The sequence below is a fragment of the Neophocaena asiaeorientalis genome, unplaced genomic scaffold (genome assembly GCF_003031525.2).
Source record: "Neophocaena asiaeorientalis asiaeorientalis breed wild unplaced genomic scaffold, Neophocaena_asiaeorientalis_V1.1 scaffold62, whole genome shotgun sequence".
Taxonomy (NCBI): Eukaryota; Metazoa; Chordata; class Mammalia; order Artiodactyla; family Phocoenidae; genus Neophocaena; species Neophocaena asiaeorientalis.
In genome coordinates this window covers 2,000,612-2,028,352 of record NW_020175191.1, presented here as the reverse complement: position 1 = coordinate 2,028,352, position 27,741 = coordinate 2,000,612, and the positions used below count along the sequence as shown (strand labels likewise).

The window sequence follows — 27,741 nt, the reverse complement described above, 5'->3', positions numbered from 1 at the left end:
AACACAGATGACAAATTAGCACCAGATATAAAACCCTCTGGTAATTAGAGAAAGTAATATTAAAATAGATACTACTTGGAGCATGCTTTGGGTACATCTTGTAAAAACGTGCTTGAGGTTATAATTCATTTCAATTGTAGTCTTTGGCTTAAATTCTCTGTCCAAACCTGCATTTCAGCACAATAAGTAAACTGCAAAAAAACTTGTAATTGAACAGATCTGCCACCAGGTGTCACTTTTGTTTAACTTAAAAACTAAATTAGGGTGAAGGAGAAGAAAGCCATGGTTTTAAGATTTACGGTAGAGAGGCCCTCAAAAGGGGAAAAAGTTCTAAACTGGACTACACAAAGCTTAAGATAAAAAAATCACACCTTTGAGAGGAAAATGTAAACATTCTTTTAAAAAAAAAAAGTGTGTTACTTTAAAAAATTTAAGTGTGATAAAAATACAAAAAATGGGGAATATATTTTTTGATAAGAATAAAAATTCAAGGTCAGGTTTTTGTATTATTGCAAAATAGAATTGTGGGGAACAGAGGAGAGAGGAGAGAAGAAAGAAATGAAAGGGGAAGAAAAAAATGAGAACAGGAGAACCAAAAGGGGGAAAGTAGGAAGAACGATAGAGAAAAATTGTGTTCCTTTAAAAAAGTCACTTTTTAAAGTCAGTCTTGCAGTTTTTAAAACAACATCCACTAAAATGTATTAAAATGACTAAACAATATTTCTAACACATTGTTTACATTATCTTACAACCTCTTAAGACCCTTTATGCCTCCCAAAGGAATTGAGTCCAAATGACATAATCATGGCCTGATGTGAAAGCACACAGACCAGGCTGAGAGACAATGGACCTGGGTCCCTCTATGGCTGTGACTCAGTCTCCCTGAGCCTCGGTTTTAATCTGCAAGTGGGGATAATGCCACCTACCTCACAGAGTTTTTGTGAGACTAAAACTAATACAAGTGAAAACATGTGGTCTGGAAGACAACAGACTCTTAATAGTTTCTAAATCTGATTCTGTTCTTTGTCAAATATTTCAGTCTGACACTATTACCTAATACGGACTTCTTCCATTCAGCTGATTTCTCATTCCCTTAGCCCAGAACCTTTTTCCTTCCTCTTTAAATCAGGATTTAAGGACCAGATGAAGACTCACTAAATGTACAGATCCTCTCAACACCTTTCCATCTATCTTAAAAGTTAACATTTTCTTGTTTTAGTGAATTATACGATTACACTGTTTGCTTATTCCTTCCTATAGCCCAAGTCCTGTCTACCCAGTAATAAGTTCTGGGAGTTAATCTTAAATATTAAAAAAAAATTCTCTCATTATCTAGAAATATTAACCATGCATTCTATTCTTTCAACAAATATCTATGGAGCATCTACTATCAATATTCAAGGCACTACCTCAGGTGCTGAAGATACTGGAATAATAGGTACAGGACAAAAAGTACAGTGTCAGCTTAACAGAAAAGACTCGGGAGAAGAGGAGAGAGGCAAGGGGGGAAGGCAGACAGGATGGATGCTCAGGTGGCTGGCTCCATGCACAAGCGTCAGCTGGAGATAAAATGTTCATCTTTTGGGACAGTGGCCACCTGAGTAAGTTGTCATTTATAGCAAAGCTCCCATGATCCCTACACCAAGTCAAGATTTTGATAATTTAGTAGCCAGAAAAATTATTCTCTGAAAAGCTGATTTATTTTATTAGAGTTTAGACCAAACCTGGGCATAGCAGTAATAGCTTATTTGCTTTTGCTTTCAAATTTCAGAGTTTCTTTTTTATATTAAAGCTGATTTAATCACATAATTCTAAAGTTTCTGTTCATTATTAAGAATAACATGTTTTAGGGCTTCCCTGGTGGCGCAGTGGTTGAGAGTCCGCCTGCCGATGCAGGGGACACGGGTTCGTGCCCCGGTCTGGGAAGATCCCACATGCCGCGGAGCGGCTGGGCCCGTGAGCCATGGCCGCTGAGCCTGTGCGTCCGGAGCCTGTGCTCCGCAATGGGAGAGGCCACAGCAGTGAGAGGCCCGTGTACAGCAAAAAAAAAAAAAAAAAAAAAAAAAAAAAACAAAAAAAAAAACGAATAACATGTTTTAGAAATAGAATCCTTTAAGGCCTCTTTGCCTTTTATTTGGTGAGATTAGTGTATCTGAGGGTTATATTTGAAACCAACATTTCAATTATATCCTAGTTTTTGGTTTAACTGGAGTTTTGTGATATAATATATACAATGGGAGATTTTTTTAAAACTCCAAGTTTAAATGACTTAGAGATTTTTTTTTTTTTAAAGGCGAGGGGTAGAGGAGAAAAAGGACCAAGAAAACCAGAAATAAGTATGCCATCCCCATAAACAGTGCCTCAAACTGCTCTTACTAAACTTTTAAGAAGTTTACTTGGGCCATGTATTTTACATGTATTATAGCTCTGCGTTCTGTGCAGGTTTAGAGTAGTTACCCAACGATGCACAGCTACAAGGTGGCAGAACCAGAGTTCGATCCTTGTCCTGTCTGATTTCCAAACCCATGTTCTCCCCACTTTATTAAACTGTCCCTACAAGAAAGTGTACTGGGGCGAGAGCAAACAGCTCAGCTTCAGCACGCTAATGGACTTTGGCCATCAGCCCCTCTCCTTGCCATCAACACCCTCCAGCTCTGCTTCTGCTGCTCTGTGTTCTCACCCTCCCCATTTTCTCTACTTTCTATGGTCCACTAATGACAGGCCTTATCCAGAGTCCTGCCCCTGGCCCACAACTCTCTAAATCTCCTCCTTCAGTGAACTCATCCACAGCAAAGGCATCAGTTATCACTTCCATCTGGGTAATGTCGCAATCTGGGACTTTACCTCTTGTCCTAACTGCCTGCTAAATATTTACACCTGCTCAACCAGCTGGTCCTTCAACATGACTACAACTTAGTACATCATCAGTCTTTGCCAAATCCTTTCTCCCACTGGCCTCCCTCACATTTTTTTTTTTTTCATAGTACAGGCAGGGTGAAGCCTCTAAGCCATCCTTTACTCTTTTTTTCCCTTCATCCTTCACTCATTTAACACTTGTCAGTCATCTAAACTGGTCTTTTCTTCATTAACGGTTGATCCCACACGTATCACTTACCGTCCACCCAAAGTACTACCATCCAAGTTACACTCCCACCACCATGACTGGATGCCTAAACTATAGCTAGCCCTATCCCCTCATCCATCCTACACACCAAGAGACTGATTTTATCAGTGTATTGCTCTCAGGGGGAACTCGTGGCGCAAAAGCCTTCTGTGACTTTCCACTGCCTTGGACCTACACACTGGTGATTCATCCTTCTTTCATATTCTCATTTTCTTCTACCTTCCTATGGATTTTCTAAATAGACTCTAGGTAAACTTGACCACTTGCAGTTCCCTATATATGACGTGTACTTCCTTCGTTTTACCCCTTTGCTCATTTCTTCAGCCTGGAATGTTTTCTTAATCTCTCCCTGTTGAAATCCTATTGACTGTCCAATGCCACCTCTTCTATGAAATCTTCTCTACTCGTATTCACCTACTTTGAACTTGTACAAAAGTCTAGTCCTTTAGAGAAAGGATGGTATCTTGTTTGGGGGGGTCACTCTTTCTCCCAGCTCATTCAGGATCATGTATAAATCCTTGGGTAAAGCAAACACTTAGTAAATGTTTATGAAATGAGTAATGGGAGTGGAGTAGTCAAGTGCATAATTCAGAACTGCGATCACCTAGAAGACTTTTCTAATCATTGTTAGAATTTACCATCTAATAATGTGCCAGGGTCATTTGCCTTTCTAATTAGTTTACTTAGTTAAAAGCAAAAGAGAAAAATAAAAAGGAGAAAAAGAAAAAGAAAAATTTCTCTTTCCCTGATGCCTACTGGTAGCAGAGGGAGGAAGTCCAAAGTTCTCTTGAATAGTAAGGGATTTTATAATTTTTAGCATATAAAATTTTTAGCATATAATTGAATACCAGTAAATTAACTATTTAAAAAAAAAACTGAGCCCAGCAAATGTCTTCAATATAAGAATCCTCTAAGTAACATCTAGAGAAGGAAGGAAAATATCTTTTGCAGATCCATAAACCATCTGGCCTCAACACCATGTACAAAGCTATAGTGTTTCAGAGCTGAGAACCCCTATGCAGGAACATTGCCGATGTGATTTCTAGTCCTGCAAATGATAATACAGGTTGGGAGAGTCATGCTTTTCGACCTCTGGCTCCCTCTAGAAGTAGCTAAGAAGGAAAAAAAAAATCCTGGGATTATTGTTTCTTGGAAGAAGTCGATGATTCTGTTTCATCCTGGCTTTCCCAAGACTTTTAATAAGATGAAAGTATATTTTATTTATTAATCCATTTGCCCTTGAATGTTGACTTCGTAAGTAAAACTGATTTTTTCTTACTGACCAAAGTCAAGCCAGCGCAAGCAGCCTAACTGCAGTACAGTATAGCACCCTGCAAAGAGGAAACGAGCTCATGACAAGCATCTGCCTTTCAGGTTTTAGTAATGCAAAATCTCGCTTCATAGATTCAGGAGGTTTCTGCATTCCCTTTAATTAACTATTTTCAGAAGTTTCCAGTCCGGAGCCAGAACCAAAGGTTGCAGACAGAAGCCAACTCACGTGGATTCTGCCGTCTTTGATGGCAGGACCATCCTCAGCCAGACGCAGGATGAACAGCCCCATGTTGTATTCCTTCCCACCCCTGAGGCTGAATCCAAAGCCCCGGGGGCCTCGCTCCAGCTCCACTGGGTAACAACCAAGGCTCTAGAGAGAGAGAAGTGTAAGAAAAACAAGTTTACATGGACTGCTTTATTTAAAGTTTGAAGAAAGACTCCTTTTATGGCCAGAAGAAATGATTTATACTCTCAATACACACTTTTAAAAGAAAACTGAAGTACAGTTAATTTACGATGTTGTGTTAGTTTCAAGTGCACAAAGTGATTCAATTACACATGTATATGTATCTATTCTTTTCCAGATTCTTTTCCATTATAGTTGATTACAAGACATTGAGTATAGTTCTGCGCTCTACAGTAGGTCCCTGTTGATTACCTATTTTATATCTAGTAGGGTGTATATGTTATCTCAAACTCCGAATTTATCCCCCATCCCCTTTCGTAACCTTAGTGTCTTCTATATCTGTGGGTCTATTTTTGTTTTGTAAATAAGTTCATTTGTATCATTTTTTGGGGATTCCACATGTAAGTGCTATCATGTGATATCAATATGCATTTCTATATCATAAGGAAGGAATGTACGTTTTGGTCGAAGGGCTACTTAATTTCTATAAATGCAGCCTAAATTAATTTGAAGATTACATGTCTTCTCTACTAGTTGGTCAATATGCAACAGAACAGAGAACAGAATTTTGAACCGTGCTTCCTGTAAGCAGATTTTGACTAATTTTCCTGAAAAAAAAAACCCACCCCAAATCTTTCTTTGATTAACTAAAACACTGCTATTTCTGGGTACTCAACTAAGGGTTAAAATTTCTCCAATAGAGGATAAACTTCTTTTTCACTCTTTACGTTGTCTCGTGGACACTAAGAGAATGCCAAACACAGAGTAGGTCCTTAAGAACGATCAGTTTTGGGAACAAATTTATCTGAACTGATTTGCAGTTAAAATTCATCAGTGTCAGTGATTCAGCAACTGAAAAGAACAGTCTGCATCTGGGGGGAATCTCTGTTACCTGATTGTGCCGACTGCCTATGACTGAAATCACTGCAGTGTCAGGCTGTGCGAGGTGCTTGTGGTCAGACCACGAGTGTCTGTAGGAAGTGAGGACGTCTTTTCCAATTTCACCTTCTGTGACACTTCTACAGGAAAGAGAAATCAAGTCACTCTCTGAACTGAGAATATGAAACACAGCCTAAAAGTAAAAGCAGATCAATTTCTTTTCCTTTAAAAGCTGAATTTTGCCATTCTCCCTCTGACAAACTGCTATTAAGACAGGCTGTATCTAGAAGCAGAGAGATGCCAGGCAAAAACTAGCTATTAACTCCAGCATGGCTTCAAGTCTGTCAACACCCCCATGCTGTTTTTTCGTTTTGTTTTTGTTGTTTTGTTTCAAGGGTGTCTCAGCACAGTTTACATCAAGGAAAACTGCACTCGAGTCACTGAACCGGAGGGCAGATAAGCTGACCTTGTTACAGTGAAAAATGGCTCTCTTGCAGTACCAATGCCTATGAAAACGCTGAATTTCTGGAAATTTAGTTTTTATTTCACGACTTATATTTTCAACGAAAGAGGAAAGAAATATGCACAGATACTGCTCGGGTAGTCTAAGAAGATGGTAATCGATGTGGGTCTGGGGCTTCCCTACCAAAACCGTGAGGACCTAGAGCAGCAGAGTAGGTGCTACTGTCACTTCTTTCTAATCCCCACCTGTTACGCTGCACCCTGGGCTGGGGCTGGGAAGATGGGGAGGAAGGGACAAAGGGACCGGAGGGAGTAGACATCTCATCTTGACCTAACCGGCTGGCTTCTGCATAACTGTGTGGAGGTGAGTGGGGGTGGGTGGGTGATGAAAAGTGGGGAGATGAGCAGAGTTAAAAACCAAAACCTGAGAAGAGCAGCCCCACCTGTCCCCAGGTATGTGGTTGGCCTGTGACTGTCCCACGGGCCTGTGCTGCAGGGCTGGGCTTTGCCTGGCGGAGTTTGTTCCTGATGGTGGACCAAGATGCTCTGTTCAAAGGCGAAACAAGAGAAATAAGAATTTGTACATAAAAATGTGAAAGTGAGACAGTAACACGTGGTTGTCACTTTCCCGACGGTAGTGACTTTACACAAGCAGCACTGCTATCAGCTGCCTGCAACTGGAACTAACGTCTTTTTCCCTGTGGCTTCTGATCGATGTTTATGTTTGAAGAGAACAGGAATCATTCTTACTGCACATGCTTTCCCTCTTTCACCTTTGTTTTGGTCGTCCACACAACATGAAAATCAGATGTGAACACACTCCATACTATTATCTAGAGGACTGAGCTCTGGGAACTACCTTGTAATCTATTTATGGGTTTCCAGAGTGTACTGCCCATTAACTGGTAAACCACTCTAGATGACAAAGACAGGTCTTAGGAATGCTGGAGCACAGAGGCCAGTCTGGAAATTACACACGTATCTTTAACCTGCATCTTTAATGTAGCAGTAGTTATTTCACCTGACTCTAGTATCAAAGAGAAACTTATAAAATCATCCTGAGTACTGACAAATGTTTATAAAGATTTTACTGATTCTATTTTCTAAGAGCACAGATGTAAGTGAAAAAAGGAACATTTGCCTCGTATCATCCTCAACAGCTCCGGAACTCCTGTTGTTCCTTGAAGGCGGATTTCATAACTAAGCAAAGTAACTGCTTGCATCTAGAACTAGATGCCAATTCATGGGAGATGACAGTTAAAAGACACTCTGGAGGTTGTCAGACTCATATTTATTTTTAAAGCTGAAACTTTCGGACTTCCCTGGTGGCACAGTGGTTAAGAATCCGCCTGCCAATGCAGGGGACACGGGTTCGATCCCTGGTCCGGGAAGATCCCACATGCCACGGAACAACTAAGACTGTGCGCCACAGCTACTGAGCCCACGTGCCACAACTACTGAAGCCTGCATGCCTAGAGCCCGTGTTCCGCAATGAGAAGCCACCGCAATGAGAAGCCCGCACGCTGCAACTAGAGAAAGCCTGCACGCAGCAACGAAGACCCAACACAGCCAAAAAAAAAAAAAAAAGCTGAAACTTTCTAATGTTTTATCCCGCCCAAATTTTAAAACATAGGATATTTTAAAATATCAAAGAGAGAGCATAGATTAATGATTAAGACCATGAACTCTGGAGCAAGACTGATGGGGTTTCAGCTACCTCGTGGGGTTACTGTATAGATAAACATGCTTAGAACAGTGCCTGGCATATCATAATCACTATATTAATGTTTCTATTAAAATGATCATTATGGTTATCATAATCATCAAAATGATTGGGGCTATATTTCTTATTTGGGGCTATATTTCTCTTAAGGTGTACAGTCTGAAATATTTACCTAACTTAGCAAAAATGTTCCAGGTAAGAGGACATTTTTAGGTTAGAACATGTAGAAACTGATAAAATCTGAATCTCAAATATAATGAAAACACAGAAAGACTGATGTGAAAAACAAGGAATATGAATGTTTAGGAAGCAATTTCTATTGAGAGAGCTGGGACTTCAGGGTCACTAAATACATCATTATTTTATCGCTTGGATTAAGTTGTTTCTCTTCAAAGTTCTTGGGACTAAAAACATAGATAAATAATTTATTCTTATTTAAGCACTTCTTGTAACTGAAAGTAACTGAGAGTACTCTGAAAACACAGGCCAGGGTATAAACAGTGGCGGAAGGAGAGTAGTGGTATCTGTCTAGGCTGCCGCAGCAGCCTCTCTGAATTTTATCTGAAGATTCTTGTAAAGCAATGGGTTAAGTATATCTTTCCCTCAATGAGAATTAAACTTTTGCTGGAGTTTCTGTATGTAACTACTTAAGAGAAAGTGTATTATCAGAGGATAAACACAAAATCCCACAGTTAAACTTTAGCAACAAACATTATAATATATTGGGAATCATCTTTACCAAGAATAAATAAGAATCTCATGAAAGAACTTTCTAAAATTCTATTGAAAAGATGACCTGAATAATTGAAGAGATAGCCCATACTCTTAGGTGGGGTGACTTAATATTTAAAGGTATAAATTTTCCCGAAGTTAATATATATTCAATATATCCCAATAAAAATTGCAGCTGGATTTTTTAGAGTGGCTTAATAATTGGCTCTAAAATTTTACATGGAGAAATTTCATGAATACCTAGTTGATTTGGTGGGGGCTTGGAGAAAGATGTGCCTTAACACACAGATACTAGAATATACCACAAAGTTACAGACTAAAAAAAACGTGTGTGTGTTTGTGTGAATATATATATACACACACTCAAAAATTATATTTATATATATTAAAATTATATGTATATATACAATAGGTATGTATAGATAATAATAGATAAACTAGCAGAACAGAATAAAGAGCTTGGAGATTCTTTTTTCTGACATTTAGGTTGCTTCCATGTCCTGGCTATTGTAAACAGTACTGCAATGAACGTTGTGGTACGGAGATTCATGTTTAAAGGGGAGGTTAATATACAGAAGAGATGGCTCCACAAATCAATGAGGAAAAGAAGTACTATCTAATAGATGGTACTAGAAAAACTGCCTCACTGTAAGGATAAAAAATAAAACTGGATCCCTCCTAAAACTATATATAAAGGTAGGCTCCAGATGGATTCAAGATCTAAATGCAAAATTAGAAATCCAATAGATGATAATATAAGAGAAAATTTCTGTGATATGGGGTGGGGAAAGATATCTTAAATAAAACTTCAAAAGCACAAGCCATAAGGTACTGAATAAAAATTGACTAATCTGGTGACATCTAAATTAAGACTCTCTGTATAACAAAGGGCACCATAGTCAAAGTTAACATACAGATGACAGGAAAAGGTATTTATGCTTTCTAAAACTAAATTGGACTAATGCCTATAATTTGCAAGGAATCTCTAAATATCAACAAGAAAAAGACAGCAATCCCACAAGAAAAATGAGTAAAGGATATGAAGAGGCAATTTACAAGAAAAAAAACAACCCCAAACAAGCATCCAAATAGATGCTCAAATTCATGCATAATCAGAGAAATGCAAATTATATACCAATGAAGTAACACTTTCCTTGCTGTACACTAGCCAACTTGAAAGCTGGATAATGCTGAGTATTGGCGGGGATGTGAAGATAAAGAATCCTCAGTGTTCTGTTGGTGAGAGTGTAGATGGCTGCAGCAATTACAGAGGACAATCTGATAGTACTTGGTCAAAGTAAGCAATTTCACTCCAATAAATTCTCACACTGTTTTATAAGGTACATATATGAAGGTATAGAGGATAGTTTGTGATAATGTGGAGCTGGAGATGGTGTGGCTGTTTATGGGGGGAGGAGACAGGTAATACACAGTAAATATACAGTATGGAAAATGGTCAAGTAGTTAAAAGCAATCGATTGTATTCACCCAGCAACTCAGATAAATCTTGAAGGCACTTGATGCTACGATACCAAAAGCACAAGCAACCAAAGAAAAGATAGATAAATTAGACAACAGCAACATTAAACTTTTGTGCATCAGAGGACAATATCAAAACAGTGAAAAGACAACCCGCAAAATGGGAGAAAAGACTTGCAAACCATATATCAGATAAGGATCTAAAATCAGAATATAAAGAAGCCTTATAATTCAACAATAAAAAAGATAACCCAATTAAAAGTGAGTAAAGGATCTGAATAGACATTTCTCCAAAGAAGATATGCAAGTGACCAACAGCACACGAAAAGCCGCTCAACATCATTAGTCACCAGGGAAATATAAATCAAAAGCACGATGAGATACTATTGTATTTCACACTCACTAGAATGGCTTAAGACACACACATACATACACACACACACACACAAAGGAAAATAAATGGTGACGATGTGGAGAAATTGGAAGCCTCATACATTACTGGTGGGAATATATAACAATGCAGCCGCTGTGGAAAACAGTTCAACAGTTCCTCAAAACGTTAAACATGACATCATATGACTCAACAATTCCACACCTAGGTATACACCCAAGAAAAATGAAAACATACATCTGTATAAAAACTGTATGCCAATGTTCACAGCAGCATTATTCATAATAGAAAAAAAAACAGAAACAACCCAAGTGTCTTATCAAATAATGACTAAATGAGCAAAATATATATACACATAATGGGATATTATTCATTAGTCATAAAAAGGACATGCTACAACACAGATGAAACATGAAAACATTTTGCTAAGTGAAAGAAGCCAGACATAAAAGGTCAGATATAATTCTATTTACATGAAATATCTAGCAAATCCATAGAGAAAGAAGGTAGAGTAGTGGTTTCTTATAGGGGTGATAAAATGTTCTGGAATTGGTGGGGATGGTTGCACAACCTTATGAATATACTAAAAACCACTGGTTTGTATACTTTAAAACAATGACATTTATAGCACATGAGTTATGTCTCAATTAAAAAGAAAAAAGAAGATACAACAACTAAGTGCCATGTAAGATCCTGGATTAGATTCTGTAACAATAAAGTGACATTAAAAAAAAAGAAAGCATATGGTTCTGAGAAAAAAAACCAGCATAAAATCTATAACACAATACCAGTTATACAACTCAAAAAATAAAGGCAGACACACACACAAACATGTATTTTAAAATACATAAATAAAAGGAGGCACATAAAATACACTGGCATAACTGCCAGTGGGAGTAGTGAGAGAAATGAGAGTGGAAAACGGAGACAAGTGAGAATAAACAGATAAATCAATGGAAAGCAAAACAAAACGAAAATGATGGCAACGCTACCAGAGCCATTCTAACATAGCCCTTGGTAGCCTTTGGGAACTTGCGTCCACTCTTGAAAATGAAATGAACAAGACCTGACACAACATTAGGAATCAATTTTAAAAAATCATACAATTTAAAGATTTCTTTCCAATAAGCAAGAACAAGCAGGCTGAGTCAGTTTATGCTCTAGACTTGAGAAGGAGCTGCCCTGGTGAAGAGGTGGCAGTGTCGTGGGAATGCCACACAGCAGGGGGAATCCCGAGTCCTGAATGTGTTTGAGAGTTTTATACCACACACGACACTTGACTTGGGAACTTGGCAAAATAAGAACAGATACTGAACCATATCTAGCAAAAGGGGGCAAAGAAGGTGAAGGAAACAAGTTTTCTTTTTCCAGGTAACTGTCTTTTATTGATTTACAGTGAATGGCTTATGGAGAGGCGGGGGGAGCAGTATCACATGGGATGTAATGCAGCTCTGAATGTGTGATTTCTGAAAACAGCAGTAGAGCTGTAAGTATTCATTTGACTCTTTAGTGCAATTGACAGACTTCAGAGAAGCTTGGACGTCTTACGAACTCCATGAATGGGACAGAAGGGACACTTTCTAATTTACCTGAGAAAAGTAAGAGATTCTAAATGTTCCCACAGTTTAATAAAACTCAGAGTATAGTAAAAGTAAGGTGTAATCATTGAAATGTGATTTTACATGTCAAATGTGATTGTATTTTAAGAGGTTGCACCTACATATGAAATAACACTTTAAAGCATGGATCTGCTAGGGTGCTTCCCACCACCCCTTCCACTTTTCGTAAACATTGATTGGCATTATATAAGAAATCTTAAGATTGTCCAGAAGACAAGTCCAGAAGTATTTGGGCCAGAATGTCAAAGTTATTTTATTTTATTTTTTTGCCGTGCCACGCAGCTTGTGGGATCTCATTTCCCAGAGCCGGGATTGAACCCCAGCTCTCGGCAGTGAAAGCTCGGAGTTCTAACCACTGAACTGCCAGGGAATTCCAAAATTAATTTTTAAACGGAAGAAAAACAACTGAGTAATTTTGGACAACCTCTCGAAAACACCATCAACAATAAAGGGTAATTCTGAAAAAAAAATTATACTAATATCATTCAGCAGTAGAAAGACCACTTCTTTCTCCGTCTCAAGACTACTCAAAGTGTGGTCCGTTAGTCAGTCAGCAATAAGATGCATACTGACACTGAGAGTAAAATTTTTTTAATTTTATAATGATTCGACAGAGTAATTTTCATTTTTCATTTAATTGTTATTGAATTTTACAAAAATGCTGGTCTGTGATGAACTGGGAAAAAAACCCACTGATGCTTCTATATATGGTTTGAGAAACACTGATGTATATTACTGCTAGTTCCACTACTTCTAGTAGCTTCTATCACTACTGCATGCCAAGCATGGTGATATAAGTGTACTACATACATCATTCTCAGAACAACCCTGAAATGTCACAACCCTGTGGCACTGAGGCCTGCTTTTCTTTGTGGGTCACGGAACAAAATTTAAGGCTAAAAAGTAGGCCAAAGAGATCATGGTAAAGAAACTGAGATAAAGAAATCGTACCAAAATCATATTAAGTAACAATAAGCCTTCATTCAAAAAATTTGATTGAGCACTTACTATGTGGTTAACAATGTTTTAGGCCCTTGGGATTTAGCACCAAACATGACAAATTCTCTAACTTCATGAATCTTATGACTTTACATTCTAGTAGGGGAGATGACAATAAACAAATAAACTCATAGTTCAATAACCTCAGGTAGAGATAAGTACAATGAAGAAAAGTAAAGCTGAAAAACAGAAAGAGACTCACAGATATAGAAAACAAACTTAGAGTTACCAAAGGGGAAAGGGGATGGGGAGGGATAAATTAGGAGGTTGGGATTAACATATACACACTACTATATGTAAAATAGATAATCAACAAGGACCTATTGTATAGCACAGGGAACTATACTCAATACTTTGTAATAATCTATAAGGGAAAAGAATCTAAAAAAGAATATATATATATACACACACACACACATATAACTGAATCACCGTGCTGTACCTGTAAAACTAACACAATTTTGTAAATCAACTATACTTCAATAAACATTTTTTTAATTAATAATTAAAAAAAAAAGTAAAGCTGAGTAAGGGAAGACTGGGTCAGGCAGGGGGAGGGTTATTTTAGACACTGTGATTAGTTAGGGAAGGCACAGCAGTTAGGAGCACAGATTCTACAGCCTAGAGCCTGTATTCAAATACTTGTTCTGTCATTACTTTTATGACCAGGGGCAAGTTCTCTAACTGCTTGGTGGCTCATTTCCTCGCCTATAGAATGGGACATTAATAGTGCCAAACTAGGGTTAGTGTGAGGATTAAATGATTTAGCAGATGTAAAGTACTTAGGACAATAGCTGCCACATAGTAAGTGCTTCTTAAATATTATTATTTCCTTAGGCGGTGAGTGAGGGAGGCAGCCAGGCAAAGACGTGGTAAGATAATGACAGCTATCACTAGATGAGCACCTTAGGGTATTTATGCAGATTATGAACATTTTCACCTTTAATTTTCACAGTGATCCTGAAATAGATATCATTATTCCCACCCTACAGATTAAAAACTGAAGGTTAGAAATGTTAAGTGGCTTGTTTAAGGTCAGACAACTAGCTAATAGGTGTCAGTGAACTCTTGTCAGTCAAAAGCTTACTTCTTCTATTAGGCTTACATTGCCTCTGCTAGGTATTGGCATAGAACTGAAAATCTCCTGACTCTTACTTTGCTCATTCGCTCATTCATCCATTTACTCATTCCTTCATTCAAAAAAATATTTACTGAGTGCCTAGCAAGTATCCTAGTCAATTGGTAACATTTTCTTTGTATTCAAAGAACAGACCCTTTAATAGGGAGTTAGTGATGTAATAGTGCTCAGTGAATTGCAGAGGTAAGGAGTGCTATGGGACTGCGGGAGGAAGGCCATGTGCACAGAGGCCAATGAGGACCAGTTCTAGAAGGATCTGGAAAAAGAGACAGATCTTTGGAAAGATCTGAGAATTTGGACAGAGAATTTGGAAAGAACTGGGAGGTAAATTTAAAAGGCAGGCTGGGAACAAAATCATAAAACACTTTCTGTGCAGAGAGCGGGGAAGCACTGGCGCTTGCACTGAAGAGGACTTTAGAAGGAAGAATCAGCAGCGTCTGGGACAGAGTCTGGGCAGAGTGCAGAACAGGCTAGAGAAGGGAAAAGAGCAGAGGCAGGGATGTCACAGTGTCTTAGAATGAGAAGGGGCCTCCGAGAGCAGCCAGACGAACTCGTGTCCACAAAGAAATCCCCCTACAGAATCTTGGACAGAGGGGAGATTTATGTAGTACCTTAGATACAAAGGTATGCGAGTGGTACAGGAGGAAGGGAAAAGAAAGGAAGAATCAAAACTTAAAAGACCTGAAAACTGACTAGATTAGAGGATCATGGGGGGCACGGGGGACATGAACACACATTACGGTACAAGGAATTTTAACATGAAAGACTGACCCTTCGCAATTCTGTTGCTTTTGGCTTCTCATAAATTTTACAAGATCAGGAAAAATGAGATGAGCATTATTTAACGGTTACCTTGTAATTCATAAACAAAGACCATGAACCGGTGCTATTCAAAAATGGTTCCTAATTAGAAATTCTTAATGATCAAAGGCAGCCTTAAAGCAAGGTGAGACACTAAGTACGTTTTATGCCCTATTTACTGGCCATTCCGATGCACTCCCCTTCCCCCATTTGTAAAGCAGCTACCAGAACGAAGCCCTGCCTGCGAGGCAAGGCACACTATGGCACGGGCCTGACATGAAAGGCTTGATATCAACAGTGACTTTCTTGGAACTCTTTAGAGGATTTTCTCTCACTCAAGCAGAGACTTAAGACATTATTTTAAGAAAATGAGATCTGAAAAGTATTACCAATGTCGTTTGTTCTGCGTGCTTGCTCCTCCAGCACATAAATAAATGGCCACCGCTCACTAGCTGTGTTATTTTTCTTGAGCTACTGACAACTTTATAATAAACTGTCTTTTAAATTCATTAAATGGAAAAGGTAAAAAATGAGACTCCCGAGCGTATAAATGGTTCTATCACTGCAATGGTTCTGGCAATGCTGGAGGAAGCCTGCCTTCTACAGGCTCTGTGTCCCTCAGATCAGTTTGCGGAAGGCAGGTCTACTGGTTCCTTACCTTCTTCAGCAATGACTGTTAGTGTGACGGTGACACCGGCATCTTTGATCAGCTGAACAATGTTATCATGGGACAATTCAACAATGGACTGCCCATTCACTGCAGAGATATGATCTCCAACTTTCAGCTTCCCACAGCGATCAGCTGGACTTCCTTCTATGACTCGGCCAATTTTATGAGGAATAACTATGGGAAAAAAATCCCCAGGTTTTTCAATTATTTAACATATCTTGGAGTGTTGGATTTATCATCATCATCATCAAAAATTCAACATAACAACATCAAAGAAAATTCTTTAAAGATATATCAAAAAACCACCACCTGTGATCATCCTATCCAAATGCAACTACTTTCATATTATCTTCCACTCTTTCTCCACAGGCATAGATGCTCTTTACACAGTTGCAATCATAGCATATAAACCTTTTTGCTTTTTCCACTTACCAGAAACCTTTTTCCAATTTTTATAATGTCATCCTAATGATCCAGTTTAAAGGCTACTGACCTCAGTGATACTTATGAGAAAGAATATCTCATGTTTCTTGTTTGCTGTTGGCTGTTTAGGCTGCATCATGTTTTTGGCTATTTTAGAAACGGCTACAATGAGATCATCTTTGGTTCTGCTGAAGGGGCATTTACTCCCACAAGGAATCTTGTAAATAAATGCAGTTCAAAATCAAGTTTAGGACTCAGATTGGTCAGAAATCCAGTTACAGTGAAATGACTGATCGTTAAAATGAATCATACTTATTTCTAGGGCAAAATTAATTCCTTTTATTTAATGCCTTTAGAGTTTTTTAAAAATCAGAAAAGCGGAGTGGAATTAGAACATTAATGTTTAACATTAAGATTATTTGGCTTACGGATAAAATCATACCCTGAATGCACAAAGCTGAATCTAAGACGTTTGCAAAGACACTCTGTGCGGTTCTATTATATCTCTAGCATAATGCTAAAGGCTTTCTTAGAGTAACTATTACGACACTTCACTGTTATTAAGCCTTAAAATGAGTTCTCAGACATTCAGGAAATCTTGTCAAAATATCTTTCACCATTTAATAAGGGGCATTCGTATTGAGAAACAATGTTCCTTCTATGTTCTCTAAGAATTTCTTTGCCTAGGTCAGTAAATGTATTCAGGCACTTGAGCTCCTGCTGAATATGTAGCCTTAATGTTATGAATAAGGATAGTTTAGTATTTTAAAATGGTACTGTGATTATGTTTAATTTCCATAGTAAAATGGGCTCCTTACTAGTATTTCTGAATTACATCTAGGTTTCTCACTGCTGTGGCCTCTCTCGTTGCGGAGCACAGGCTCCGGATGCGCAGGCTCAGCGGCCATGGCTCACGGGCGCAGCCGATCCGTGGCATGTGGGATCTTCCCGGACCGGGGCACGAACCCGTGTCCCCTGCATCGGCAGGCGCACTCTCAACCACTGCGCCACCAGGGAAGCCCTAGGGCCATTTTAATAGACCTTCATTTGGACTGGAAGTTATTCTCGGCCATGATTTATGTCCCCATGGACAGTGAATGCCATTCCTTGGCTCTTCTAGGATTATACATTGAGAGACTTTATCTTAAAAATGAGGAAGTCACTGTTGGAAGCAAGTGCCTTTTAGCTCTGAATTATATCAAGCACTTATTATGCCATTTTCCCTATAAACTAATTAGAAAAGCTCCAGAGCAGCATGGGCCATGTCCTGTGCCAGGCAGCATGAGTTGATTGCCCTGATAGTACAACAGGTGACACATCAGAAACATAGGGAGAATCACACAGAAGCCCTGTGGTGACCTTCTAAATCAATATCTTAGTTACTCTCCTTCTTAGAAGAGATTTACTTGTACACAGTGTTCATTCCAGATCCCCCGAGAAGAAAATCATTCAGCTCCCTGGAACACTGAAAGGGGTTTGTTCAGACTTGGGAAAGCATCATACAACATGAATCTCTGATGTCTCAGGGTTTCCTTTCTCATCCTGTGAGCAATGTGGTCAAAAGGAATTGGCAAATCTTGGTACAGAACTTCACAAAGGGTTAATCGTCGAGGTGAGAGAAGATAAAAGTAGTCAGATCCTTATTTTCTTGACATTTATAGCAGCACCACCAAAACAGCTAAAAATAGCAGACCAGTAGAAAGACAACTTCTGAACATTCTCTGAATAGACTGGGAAGTTTTCTAAGTAACTGCATGGCTAAGGAAACGTCTAAGTCCTGCCTTGTTGTTGGTATATACAAACTCTACAGGCATCTGCCATAAAGCCAATTTATCCGTCTTCAATCATCTTGGCCTAAATCTGTCTCACAGACTGGCTTGTCCAGCTGCTGGGATCACTTCAGTGCTCTTAAAACATTTCTTTTCAGGAAAAGAAAGGACAGTAACTGGAAATGTCCCCTTCCCAAAGAAATCCTTTGCAACCAGAACTGAAAAGTATATAATAACAGAAACACTGAAACCTCTGAAGTACTGGCAATGCAAAAACTAGCCAAGTCCTTTTCATCTTCAATAGAGGTCTTTTCTAAGTGCTTCATTCATGTAGCTCTGACACAAACTGGGTCCAGGGCAAGAAGGATGCTGGGCCTGCATCCCTGATCTTTGAAAAAGCCAACAGTAGAGAATCGTAGAATTTTATAACTGGTATTAGAGGTGCTACTGGGAACTCGTCTCGTGACAAATGTCAGCAGTAAATACATTTCGGCAAAAGGGAAAAAAACCCCAACAATCTACACTGTGCGGAATACCAATCTATACCAAGACAAGATCCATAAAGAATGATCTATTCTGACAGACAGGTTTCTGGCCTTTTCACCTGTGCTAACTCTTTTCTAGACCAAACTTTCATTGTTATGCAGTTTGCAGCAACACTCATTTCCTGCCACCATTAGTTGCTGCCTCAGTCCTACATTTTAATTGGGCTTTCTTTCCCATCTCATTACTCAAATATTGATAAACTTTTTAACGTTTCTTAAAAAAAAAAGGTCAAGAGGCAGTGACAATTTTATAAATAATGATGATGACAATGGTAGCAGAAACTACAATAAGCAACAGCAGCTAGCATTTATTGAAGGTCCAGGCAAAGGGCTTCACATGCGGTATCTCCTTTAATCCTCACAAACACACGGGACAGGAAGTGTTATCATCATCCTCATTTCACAGTGGAAACTGGAGCTCTTGGAGGCTAAGTAATGTGCCCAAGATCAGACAGCTATTAAAAGACATAAGCAGGTCTAGAATCCAGGTTTGTCTGATTACAAAGCCCAGCACTTAATGACACTGTCTTATACAGAGATCTAGCATCTATGGTATGTAAAACCATCAAAATAGTAAGAAGAAATTTAAACAAATACATATAAAAAGATTTTAAAAATTTAAATATAAACAAATAAATATACACAAATAAAATATTTAATATATAATGTATTGAAGTATAATAATATAAATTTTAAACAAACAAGTATAAAAATATGTTAAACATATTTAAGTAACATAATTTATTTTACTGAATTCCTCTAATTTATTTTACTGAATTCCTCTGTATCTCCCAGTTTTATGGTGAACACTAGACTGTCACCTAATTTTTGTGGTGCTAGAAAAGGAGTATCCTCAATATGAAAAGTGGTTAGCATCTATCATGCTGAGTAATCTTTCACTATTTTTGTTAATCTGAATGCCTGGGATTATTGCATGGTATTAGAATGAGAATATGATTATCTAAAATGGAAATCAGTATTTTGAAAAACAAATAACCAATGATACAAAATAAACTCCACCTAAATGCTGCTTCCTTTTATTTTTCTGACACAGGCCACATGATCATCCTCAAAGCATCAGTGACAGTTCCAGTTCCAAGCGTTACCATAGCAACGGCTTTTGGAAAATGGAAACTAGTATCAGTGAGCAGTGACCTGATACTATAGTAATAACCCATCCATGTCACGGAATCTTCTTCCTCTACACAACTGCATTAATTCTAGCAAGATTTTTGCAAATTGGTTTGGCTCACAACACTTTACTGAAAGTGTTTTCTTTTTTTACTAAGGTTTTAGTGACCATCTAGTCTAAAAGGATCTCACTACCCAAGATATAATCAAATCCACTGGCAAAGGCAAGAATGCATTTTCATGTGGTCAAAGATTTTTATCACTTGACTTGGAAAAATAAAGCTACCAGACAAGCATAATACATAAATATTAATTTGCTGGTTCTCATCTTATATTCATTTGGATTTTACAATTATATTTAAAGATGATTATTTCTTAGAAACATAAAGACATGACAAATATTTAATTTGCTGAATCATAACAGCCCTGAACATACTAGAGGTAATTCCTCCTTTGTTGAGGGAATTAATACACATACTCATCCTTCTCAAATGACAACATTCTGTTAAGCTGGGTTCAGGATATTTAATTTTTCAAGGTTCTGACAAAATTTTTACCTTTCAATGAAGCATATAAAGTAAGAATGCCTCTTATCATTCAAGAAGGTCGCTTTATAGCTGGAATATGGCAATTATTATTAAATAACATGAAAGGACTATTTAAGACATATTTGGGTCAAGATTTTTCTGGTAATCTGTTTTACTTCTTCTCAACTGTTTCTAGCATTTAATTCATTTCTGCATACACAATTTCCCCTAATTTGAAAAAAAACCCTATGCCCCCATAATTTTAAAAATTCAGCATTGTCCTTTCACTAAAGCAATTAGGTCACATCCCTGATATACTGCCACAATATAATCTTGATGCAAACCAAGCTACTAATAAGACTTATTTTATGGAATCTGAGATAGATAAACCTGAAGCCTGGAAGGTTTGATTCAGATTACCTAATTTTTTTTTTCTAATACAGTCAATTTCCTTTTTTTTTTTTAACTTTTTAATTTTTTTCTTGATGTGGACCATTTTTAAAGTCTTCATTGAATTTTCTGTGTTTCATGTTTTGACTTTTTAGCTGTGAGGCATGTGGGATCTTAGCTCCCTGACCAGGGATTGAACCCACACCCCCTGCATTAGAAGGTGAAATCTTAACCACTGGACCACCAGGGAAGTCCCCAGATTACCTAATTTTGAAAATAAAGAAAATATTCAGCATTTAAAAGAAGATAACTCTCTGAGGCAATTTATATCCATACATGATTCCTAACTAGTTTCATAAACCCCAGCAGGCAACTCAGAAAACTGGAATTGTAGGGAAGGATAACAGGACATAGGAGCCCTTACCTCCTGGAGGTGGCTTGCTTTTGGAAGTGAGAATGACAAAGCCAAATCCTTCATTTTCTTTTCGTTGCAAGATAACATCATAGGCCTCCTGGGGAGCAGGCCTGGCTGGGACCTCTGCTCGGTTCAGGCGGGGAGAGCCATTCTGTGTTGAAAGGAAGGCTTGAGAGCTGTCATCCTCAGGTTGTTTCTCTATAATAAACATGATCAATTTTGATATTTCTGGAATATCATAACTTTTGATAATTAAAGTGTTTTTGTGCTAAGCCTTTCACAAGAAAATTTAGTTTCTAATAACATAAAGAATAGAAAAGCAGCACCTCCACCCACGTGAGCTCTGGACCTAATTTGAGTGCAGATGTAGGCGGCAGCAGTCCAGCTGACTTCTTAAATGCTCTTTAAGTACATAGTTGGAAAAATGCAAAACGTTACCTCACTTTAAAGGAAGTTTTTCAAAGCTTCTGTGAAATTTGATAGTAAAAAAATTCTTCTTGAAATTATTTTAATTCCAGCAAGGTTTTTAACCTGGACCAGTAATTTTTTAAAAAGTTGATAATGAATAACAACACAGTAAACTTCCTTTTAAAATCAACTTTAAATATAATTTAGTGCAGTGACTGACACTCATGACGTCTGAGAGGTCACTGCATCAGGATAGAGAGGCTGCCCATTACAGGTTGAGAACAGTTTGCCATCTACACAGAATTTATCTTTTACAATGTGTTTTACAACTGCAGGTTCCTGATGGGTGATACCAGATGAGTTAACCATTAGCAGTTCTCAGGCATACAACAAGCTGTCCACATGAACGGCAAACTCTCCTAGGCATAGATTAGGTCATACGGAATTCCTAGCAAATGGGCAGTTAACCTACACCTTTTTCTCCTATTCAAGATAACATCAGAATGTGAGAAAGAATGACACAAGTTAGTCCTAACTGATTTCAAAAAAAGAGCAAGTTTTGTGCCATAGTTTGATACAAAACATCATAAACAACAACCACAACACACTGCCATCGATGAATATGCATTTACAAGGTCTCTTTGGGTCAAAATCTATGTGATTCTGAGAATACGTTTTTGCACCTCGACAAAGTGTCACCAACATCCAATCATTAATAGAAAGGTTCTTTTTGATATAATGCATGGTTAGAATGAATTAGCTAAAATGCTTCCAGTAATATCAAACTACTATGAAACTTCTTCATGATGCTTTCCAGGAGGGAGCCAACCTCTAGTTGTATAGCATCACATTTTTTACTCTGTGTAGTTATGTTCTGACTTCAGCACAACCAAATGGAGGCAACACTGCATTAAAATCTGTATGCATCAAGGAATACCTGATATTTAGGAAGGGAGGTGGGCCTTTACTTTGTTGTTATTTACTTATTTATTTATTTGGCTGTGCCAGGTCTTAGCTGCAGCACGCGGGATCTTTTTGTTGTGGCATGAGGGATCTTTAGCTTCAGCAATGCAGGCTCTTAGTTGCAGCAAGCAGGATCTAGTTCCCTGACCAGGGATCGAACCCGGGCCCCTGCATTGGGAGCAGGGAGTCTTAACCACTGGACCACGAGGGAAGTCCCTGGGCCTTTACTTTGGATGTTGCAATCAAAAACACGGTGCCTCATTTTTAAGAGCAATGCAACTATTCATCAAGTCGACAAATTTTTTTATGTCCACTCTGTGCCAGGCAGGCATTTTCTAAATACTGGGGACACAGCACATAACTAAATGGATGAAACTCCCAAACTACATGAGGCTTACACTCTTGTGGTGCCATAGGGTTGTCTTTTAAAAATTTTTAAGTGGCAAGAATTCACTTTTAAAAATTTCTACTTAATATTCACAAAACTACCGAAGAGAAAATACATGAGATTTTCATACCCTAGTGTAATGGTTTAGACCCCAAGCTCTGTAATTAAACTACCTGTTTTAATCCTGGTCCTACTACCTACCACCTATGTGTTTCTCAACCTTTCTGTGAGTAACTAGAATAATGATAGTGTTTACATCATAGTGTTCTAAAGAGTAAGTAAAAAAATCAATATGTCTGGGACGTGGTAAGCACTCAAATGTTAAATTATATTATACTAAACCTTGTCAAGTAGACACATTCTGTCCTCTTTGAATATTTAGGATCATCAGGATCCAAAATCTTTTGATATTCAGCTAATGGGATATCTTGGTATGACTAAATAACTTTGTTTTTCAGAAAACAGATTAAAGCTGATACTCTGATCTACAATGCCACATTGGCAAATTCATCTATATATATTAATATAATCTTAATATAGAGGCCCCAAATTTATTTCTCTTTTTTGATAGTAGTAGTATTATTTCTGAATCCTTTTGACCTTACATGACCTTCCACAATGAGGCCTTGGATCACACCAAATGAGTTATCTCATACACTATTAAACATAATAAAATAACCTGCAAAAAAAAAAAACCCAAAAAACTCCCCCAAAATGTGGACTGAGTCTCTTTGTTTCTTTCTTAACCTATCAGAATGGGAACAGGTTCACATACCACTGTAGAAGATCTTTCTTCTGACAGTTAATAACACATGGCCATTCCGAGCAGCAGTTGTCATCAGGTCTAGCACTTGTTTGTGTGATTTCCCTTTAACAGGAATTCCATCAATGCACATCAGCTCATCAGCTGCACGGAGACGACCATCTTTCTCAGCTGCACCCAGAGGAATGATGGCCCCAATGTATATCTGATAAGACATAAGGTGTAGGTTGGTCTATACAGTCTACTAAGATGTACTAAGATCCTTAACTACCAAGTTAAGTACTTCCTGACTCAGAACTGTGCAAACCAACAGATTTTTGCAGTTCAACATGAAAACTGTCATATTTTAGAAAGGTGAAATCTTAGAAATTGACCATTCTCCAAAACAGCACTTCAAACGACCACACCACATAACCTCTTCTGGATTTGCTGGGTTAGGGACAAGGAAGACAGAAAATACCAAGTATTTCAATAACTTAAAAAATACTACTATTGCTTCCGTTACTATAATAAAACAAAAACATTAAACTCAGAAAACGCAATTTTGTGGAGTAGCTACTAGTAAAGTCCACTGAATGTCATCAGGAAAGATTTATTTTGTACACTGTTCATAGCAACTGGAATAATCCTTACAATACTCCCATTACATAAGGCTATTAGTACAAGTTTCATATATGCAAAAGAGAAATATGTCTTGTTTCTAAATTATAAAGCAGTAAATATTTTAAGGGAACAGAGTGACCTAAGATTCACTTGCATCTAGGTGAACACATCTAATTCATTCTGTTTGCCAGCAATTAGAATCCTATAATTCGGTAATCCTAAATGTTTGGGCTAGTTTCAGAGCTGCTAGAACCCTACATTTAAGAGAAGATAAAGTGAAAGCATTTCCTCTAAGATCAGGAGCAAGATAAGGATGCTCAGTCTTGTCACTTTTATTCTACAGAGTATTGGAAGTCCTAGCTACAGCAATCAGACAAGAAAAAGGAATCCAAATTGGAAAGGAAGAAGTAAAACTGTCACTGTTTGCAGATGACATGACAGTATACGTAGAAAATCCTACATATATGTAGAAATTCCTGCCACCATAAAACAAAACTACTAGAGTTCATCAATGAATTCGGTAAGGCTGCAGGATACAAAATTAATATACAGAAATCTGTTGCATTTCTATACACTAATAATGAACTGTTGGAAAGGGAAATTAAGGAAACAATCCTATTTACCATTGCATCAAAAAGAACAAAATACCTAGGAATAAACCTACTAAGGAGGTACAAGACCTGTACTTGGAAGACTAAAAGTCACTGATGAAAGAAATTGGAGATGACACAAACAGACTGAAAGATATACTGTGTTATTGGGCTGGAAGAATTAATATTGTTAAAATGACCATACTTCCCAAAGCAATGTACAGATTCAATGCAATCCCTATCAAAATACCAAGGGAATTTTTCACAGAACAAGAACAAAATTTTTTTTTTTAATTTGTATGGAAACACAAAAGATCCCAAATAGCCAAAACAATCTTGAGAAAGAAGAACAGAGCTGGAGGAATCCCTGACTTCCCTGACTTCAGACTATACTACAAAGCTACACTAATCAAAACAGTATGGTACTGGCACAAAAACAGACACATAGATCAATGGAACAGAACAGACAGCCCAGAGATAAACCCACACACTTATGGCCAATTAATATATGACAAAGGAGGCAAGAATATACAATGGAGAAAAGACAGTCTCTTCAATAAGTGGTGCCGGGAAAACTGGACAGCTACATGCAAAAGAATGAAATTAGAACACTCTCTAATACCATATACAAAAATAAACTCAAAATGGATTAAAGATCCAAGTGTAAGATGGGATACTCTAAAACTGCTAGAGGAAAACATAGGCAAAACATTCTTTGACATGAATCGCAGCAATATTTTTTTGGATCCATTTTCTAGAGTAATGGAAATAAAGACAAAAATAAATCGAATGTAATTAAACTTAAAAGCTTTTGTACAGCAAAGGAAACCATAAATAAAACAAAAAGACAACCTACAAACTGGGAAATAATATTTGCAAATGATGAGACCAATGAGGGATTAATATCCAAAATATATATACAGCTCATACAGCTTAATATCCCAAAAAACACAACCCAATTAAAAAATGGGCAGAAGACCTGAACAGACATTTTTCCAAAGAGGAAATACAGATGGCCCACAGGCACATGAAAAGATGCTCAACATTGTTAATCATCAGGCAAGTCAAAACCACAATGAGGTATCAACTCACCCCTGTCAAAATGGTTATCATCAAAAAGTCTGCAAATAACAAATGTTGGCAAGGATATGGAGGAAAGGGAAAACTTTTACAATGTTAGTGGGAATATAAATTGGTGCAGCTACTGTCAAAAACAGTATGGAGGTTTCTCAAAAAACAAAAATAGCACTACCATATGACCCAGCAATTCCGCTCCTGGGTATATATCTAAAAGAAATGAAAACACTAACTCGAAAAGATACATGTACCCCAACGTTCATAACAGCATTATTTACAATTGCCAAGATATGGAAGCAACCTAAGTGTCCATCAACAGATGAATGGATAAAGAAGATGTGATCTATATCTACATACACACCTATATATACATACATATATGTGCAATGGAATACTACTAGGCCATAAAAAAGAATGAAATTTTGCCATTTGAAGCAACATGAATGGACTTGAAGGGCATTATGCTAAGTGAAATAAGTCAGACAAATACTGTATGATATCACTTATACATGGAATGTATCACTTATATGTAGAAAAATACAAAATACTGGTGGATAACAAAAATGAAGCAGACTCATAGATACAGAAAACAAACTAGTGGTTACCGGTGGGGAGAGGGAAGTGGGGAGGGGCAATATGGGCATAAGGGATTAAGAGGTACAAACTATTATATGTGAAATAAGATAGGAGGATATATTGTACAAAACAGGGAATATAGTCAATATCTTATAATAATTATAAATGGAGTATAACCTTTAAAAATTGTGAATCACTATATTGTACACCTGTAGCTTATAATAACATTGCACATCAACTATACTTCAATTAAAAAGGAGAGAAGAGAAGAGAAAGGTTTCTCCCAAGCCGTTTGAGAAAAATTCTTAAAACGCCTAAGTGAACAAACACTATGAGTATCAACAAAATAGGAAGTGACAAACTATATCTACGAAACTACATCTACCATCAGAAACAATCAAGAGAAATATAACTAGTCTGGAGGAGGTACAGTCTGACATGTTGTTGTAAGAAGATCCTGAACTCACCTCCTCCCATGGACACATGGAAGCTACAGCTACATATGGAACAATTCCCTCTGAAAAAGATTTGAAAATTAGCTGAACAATTCCTTCACAAGAAATGGTAAAAGGGCCACACTGAGATGGGTAGGAAAGGCAAAGACATGGTCTGCCAAACCCTACCCCCCAGCACAGTGACCTATAATCAGAGGCATCTCACAAATCTGGAGCTTCTCCCTAAGGAGTGAGGGGTTCGTGCCTCACATCATACAACTTAACCTTTGGATCTGCAATGGAGAGATGGACCTCCAAAATGTCTGGCTTGGAAAACCAAAGGGCCTCACATCCAGGGGACCCAAAGGGCTATAGGGAACTGAGATACTTTTCTTAAAGGGTTTACACACAGACTCACTCACGCCGGGGACCAGCGCAAAAGCAGCAGTTTGAAAACTGCCTAGACTGTATGTGAAGGAGATTCATTTGCTACTCTTAAAGCATCTGCCGAAGGGCTGGAGCTCTACTGGGACTCTCTCCAGGGATAGAGGTGCTAGCAGGCGCCAATTTTTGTGCTCTCCCTCTACTCTGCTGTGCCAGTGGATGCACCCTGGCCCTACACTCTCCTACTGCCCCGCTAGTGCTATTGGGTATGCCCTGGCCTTGAACTCTCTGGCTGCTTAGCTAAAGCTGGTGGGCACATGTAGTCTATACAGGGGTCATTCCTTGATTGCCTGGCACTGGTGGCCAGGGCAGCCTGCATTCTTGAGTCCCATGAGACTGTAACAATAAGAGAGACAGTTCTTGACAAGCTCCCACCCCCATGGCACTACACAGACTGCAGACTGAAACACTGCCCCCCAACCCCAGTCTTTCTGTGAAAAAGGCCTATTTACTTGTTCTAGCTTGAGGGGCAGGGTTCAGCTTTGCCACACATCTAGAGGCTACAGAGGTGCTTTCAGGGAACAGAGGCTGGAGATGCCATCTTTGCACTCTTCCCTGGCTTCACTATGGCTCTCTGGTACCTCCCAGAAACAAGCTTAT

The 27,741-nt window shown here is 38.1% G+C and overlaps 1 protein-coding gene across 3 annotated transcripts in view; it reads right to left on the bottom strand.

The window, feature by feature from the left end:
- The window catches only part of MAGI3 (membrane associated guanylate kinase, WW and PDZ domain containing 3), a 259,858-nt gene that overhangs the window by 4,730 nt on the left and 227,387 nt on the right, over window positions 1-27,741 (bottom strand). For all 3 annotated transcript variants that reach the window (XM_024764789.1, XM_024764790.1, XM_024764791.1), the window contains 6 exons: window positions 23,430-23,622; window positions 20,905-21,093; window positions 15,684-15,869; window positions 6,587-6,689; window positions 5,695-5,821; window positions 4,623-4,766 (listed from right to left, as the gene is read on the bottom strand). In XM_024764789.1, coding sequence (XP_024620557.1) covers window positions 4,623-4,766; window positions 5,695-5,821; window positions 6,587-6,689; window positions 15,684-15,869; window positions 20,905-21,093; window positions 23,430-23,622 — 942 coding nt within the window. The remainder of the gene's footprint in view (window positions 1-4,622; window positions 4,767-5,694; window positions 5,822-6,586; window positions 6,690-15,683; window positions 15,870-20,904; window positions 21,094-23,429; window positions 23,623-27,741) is intronic.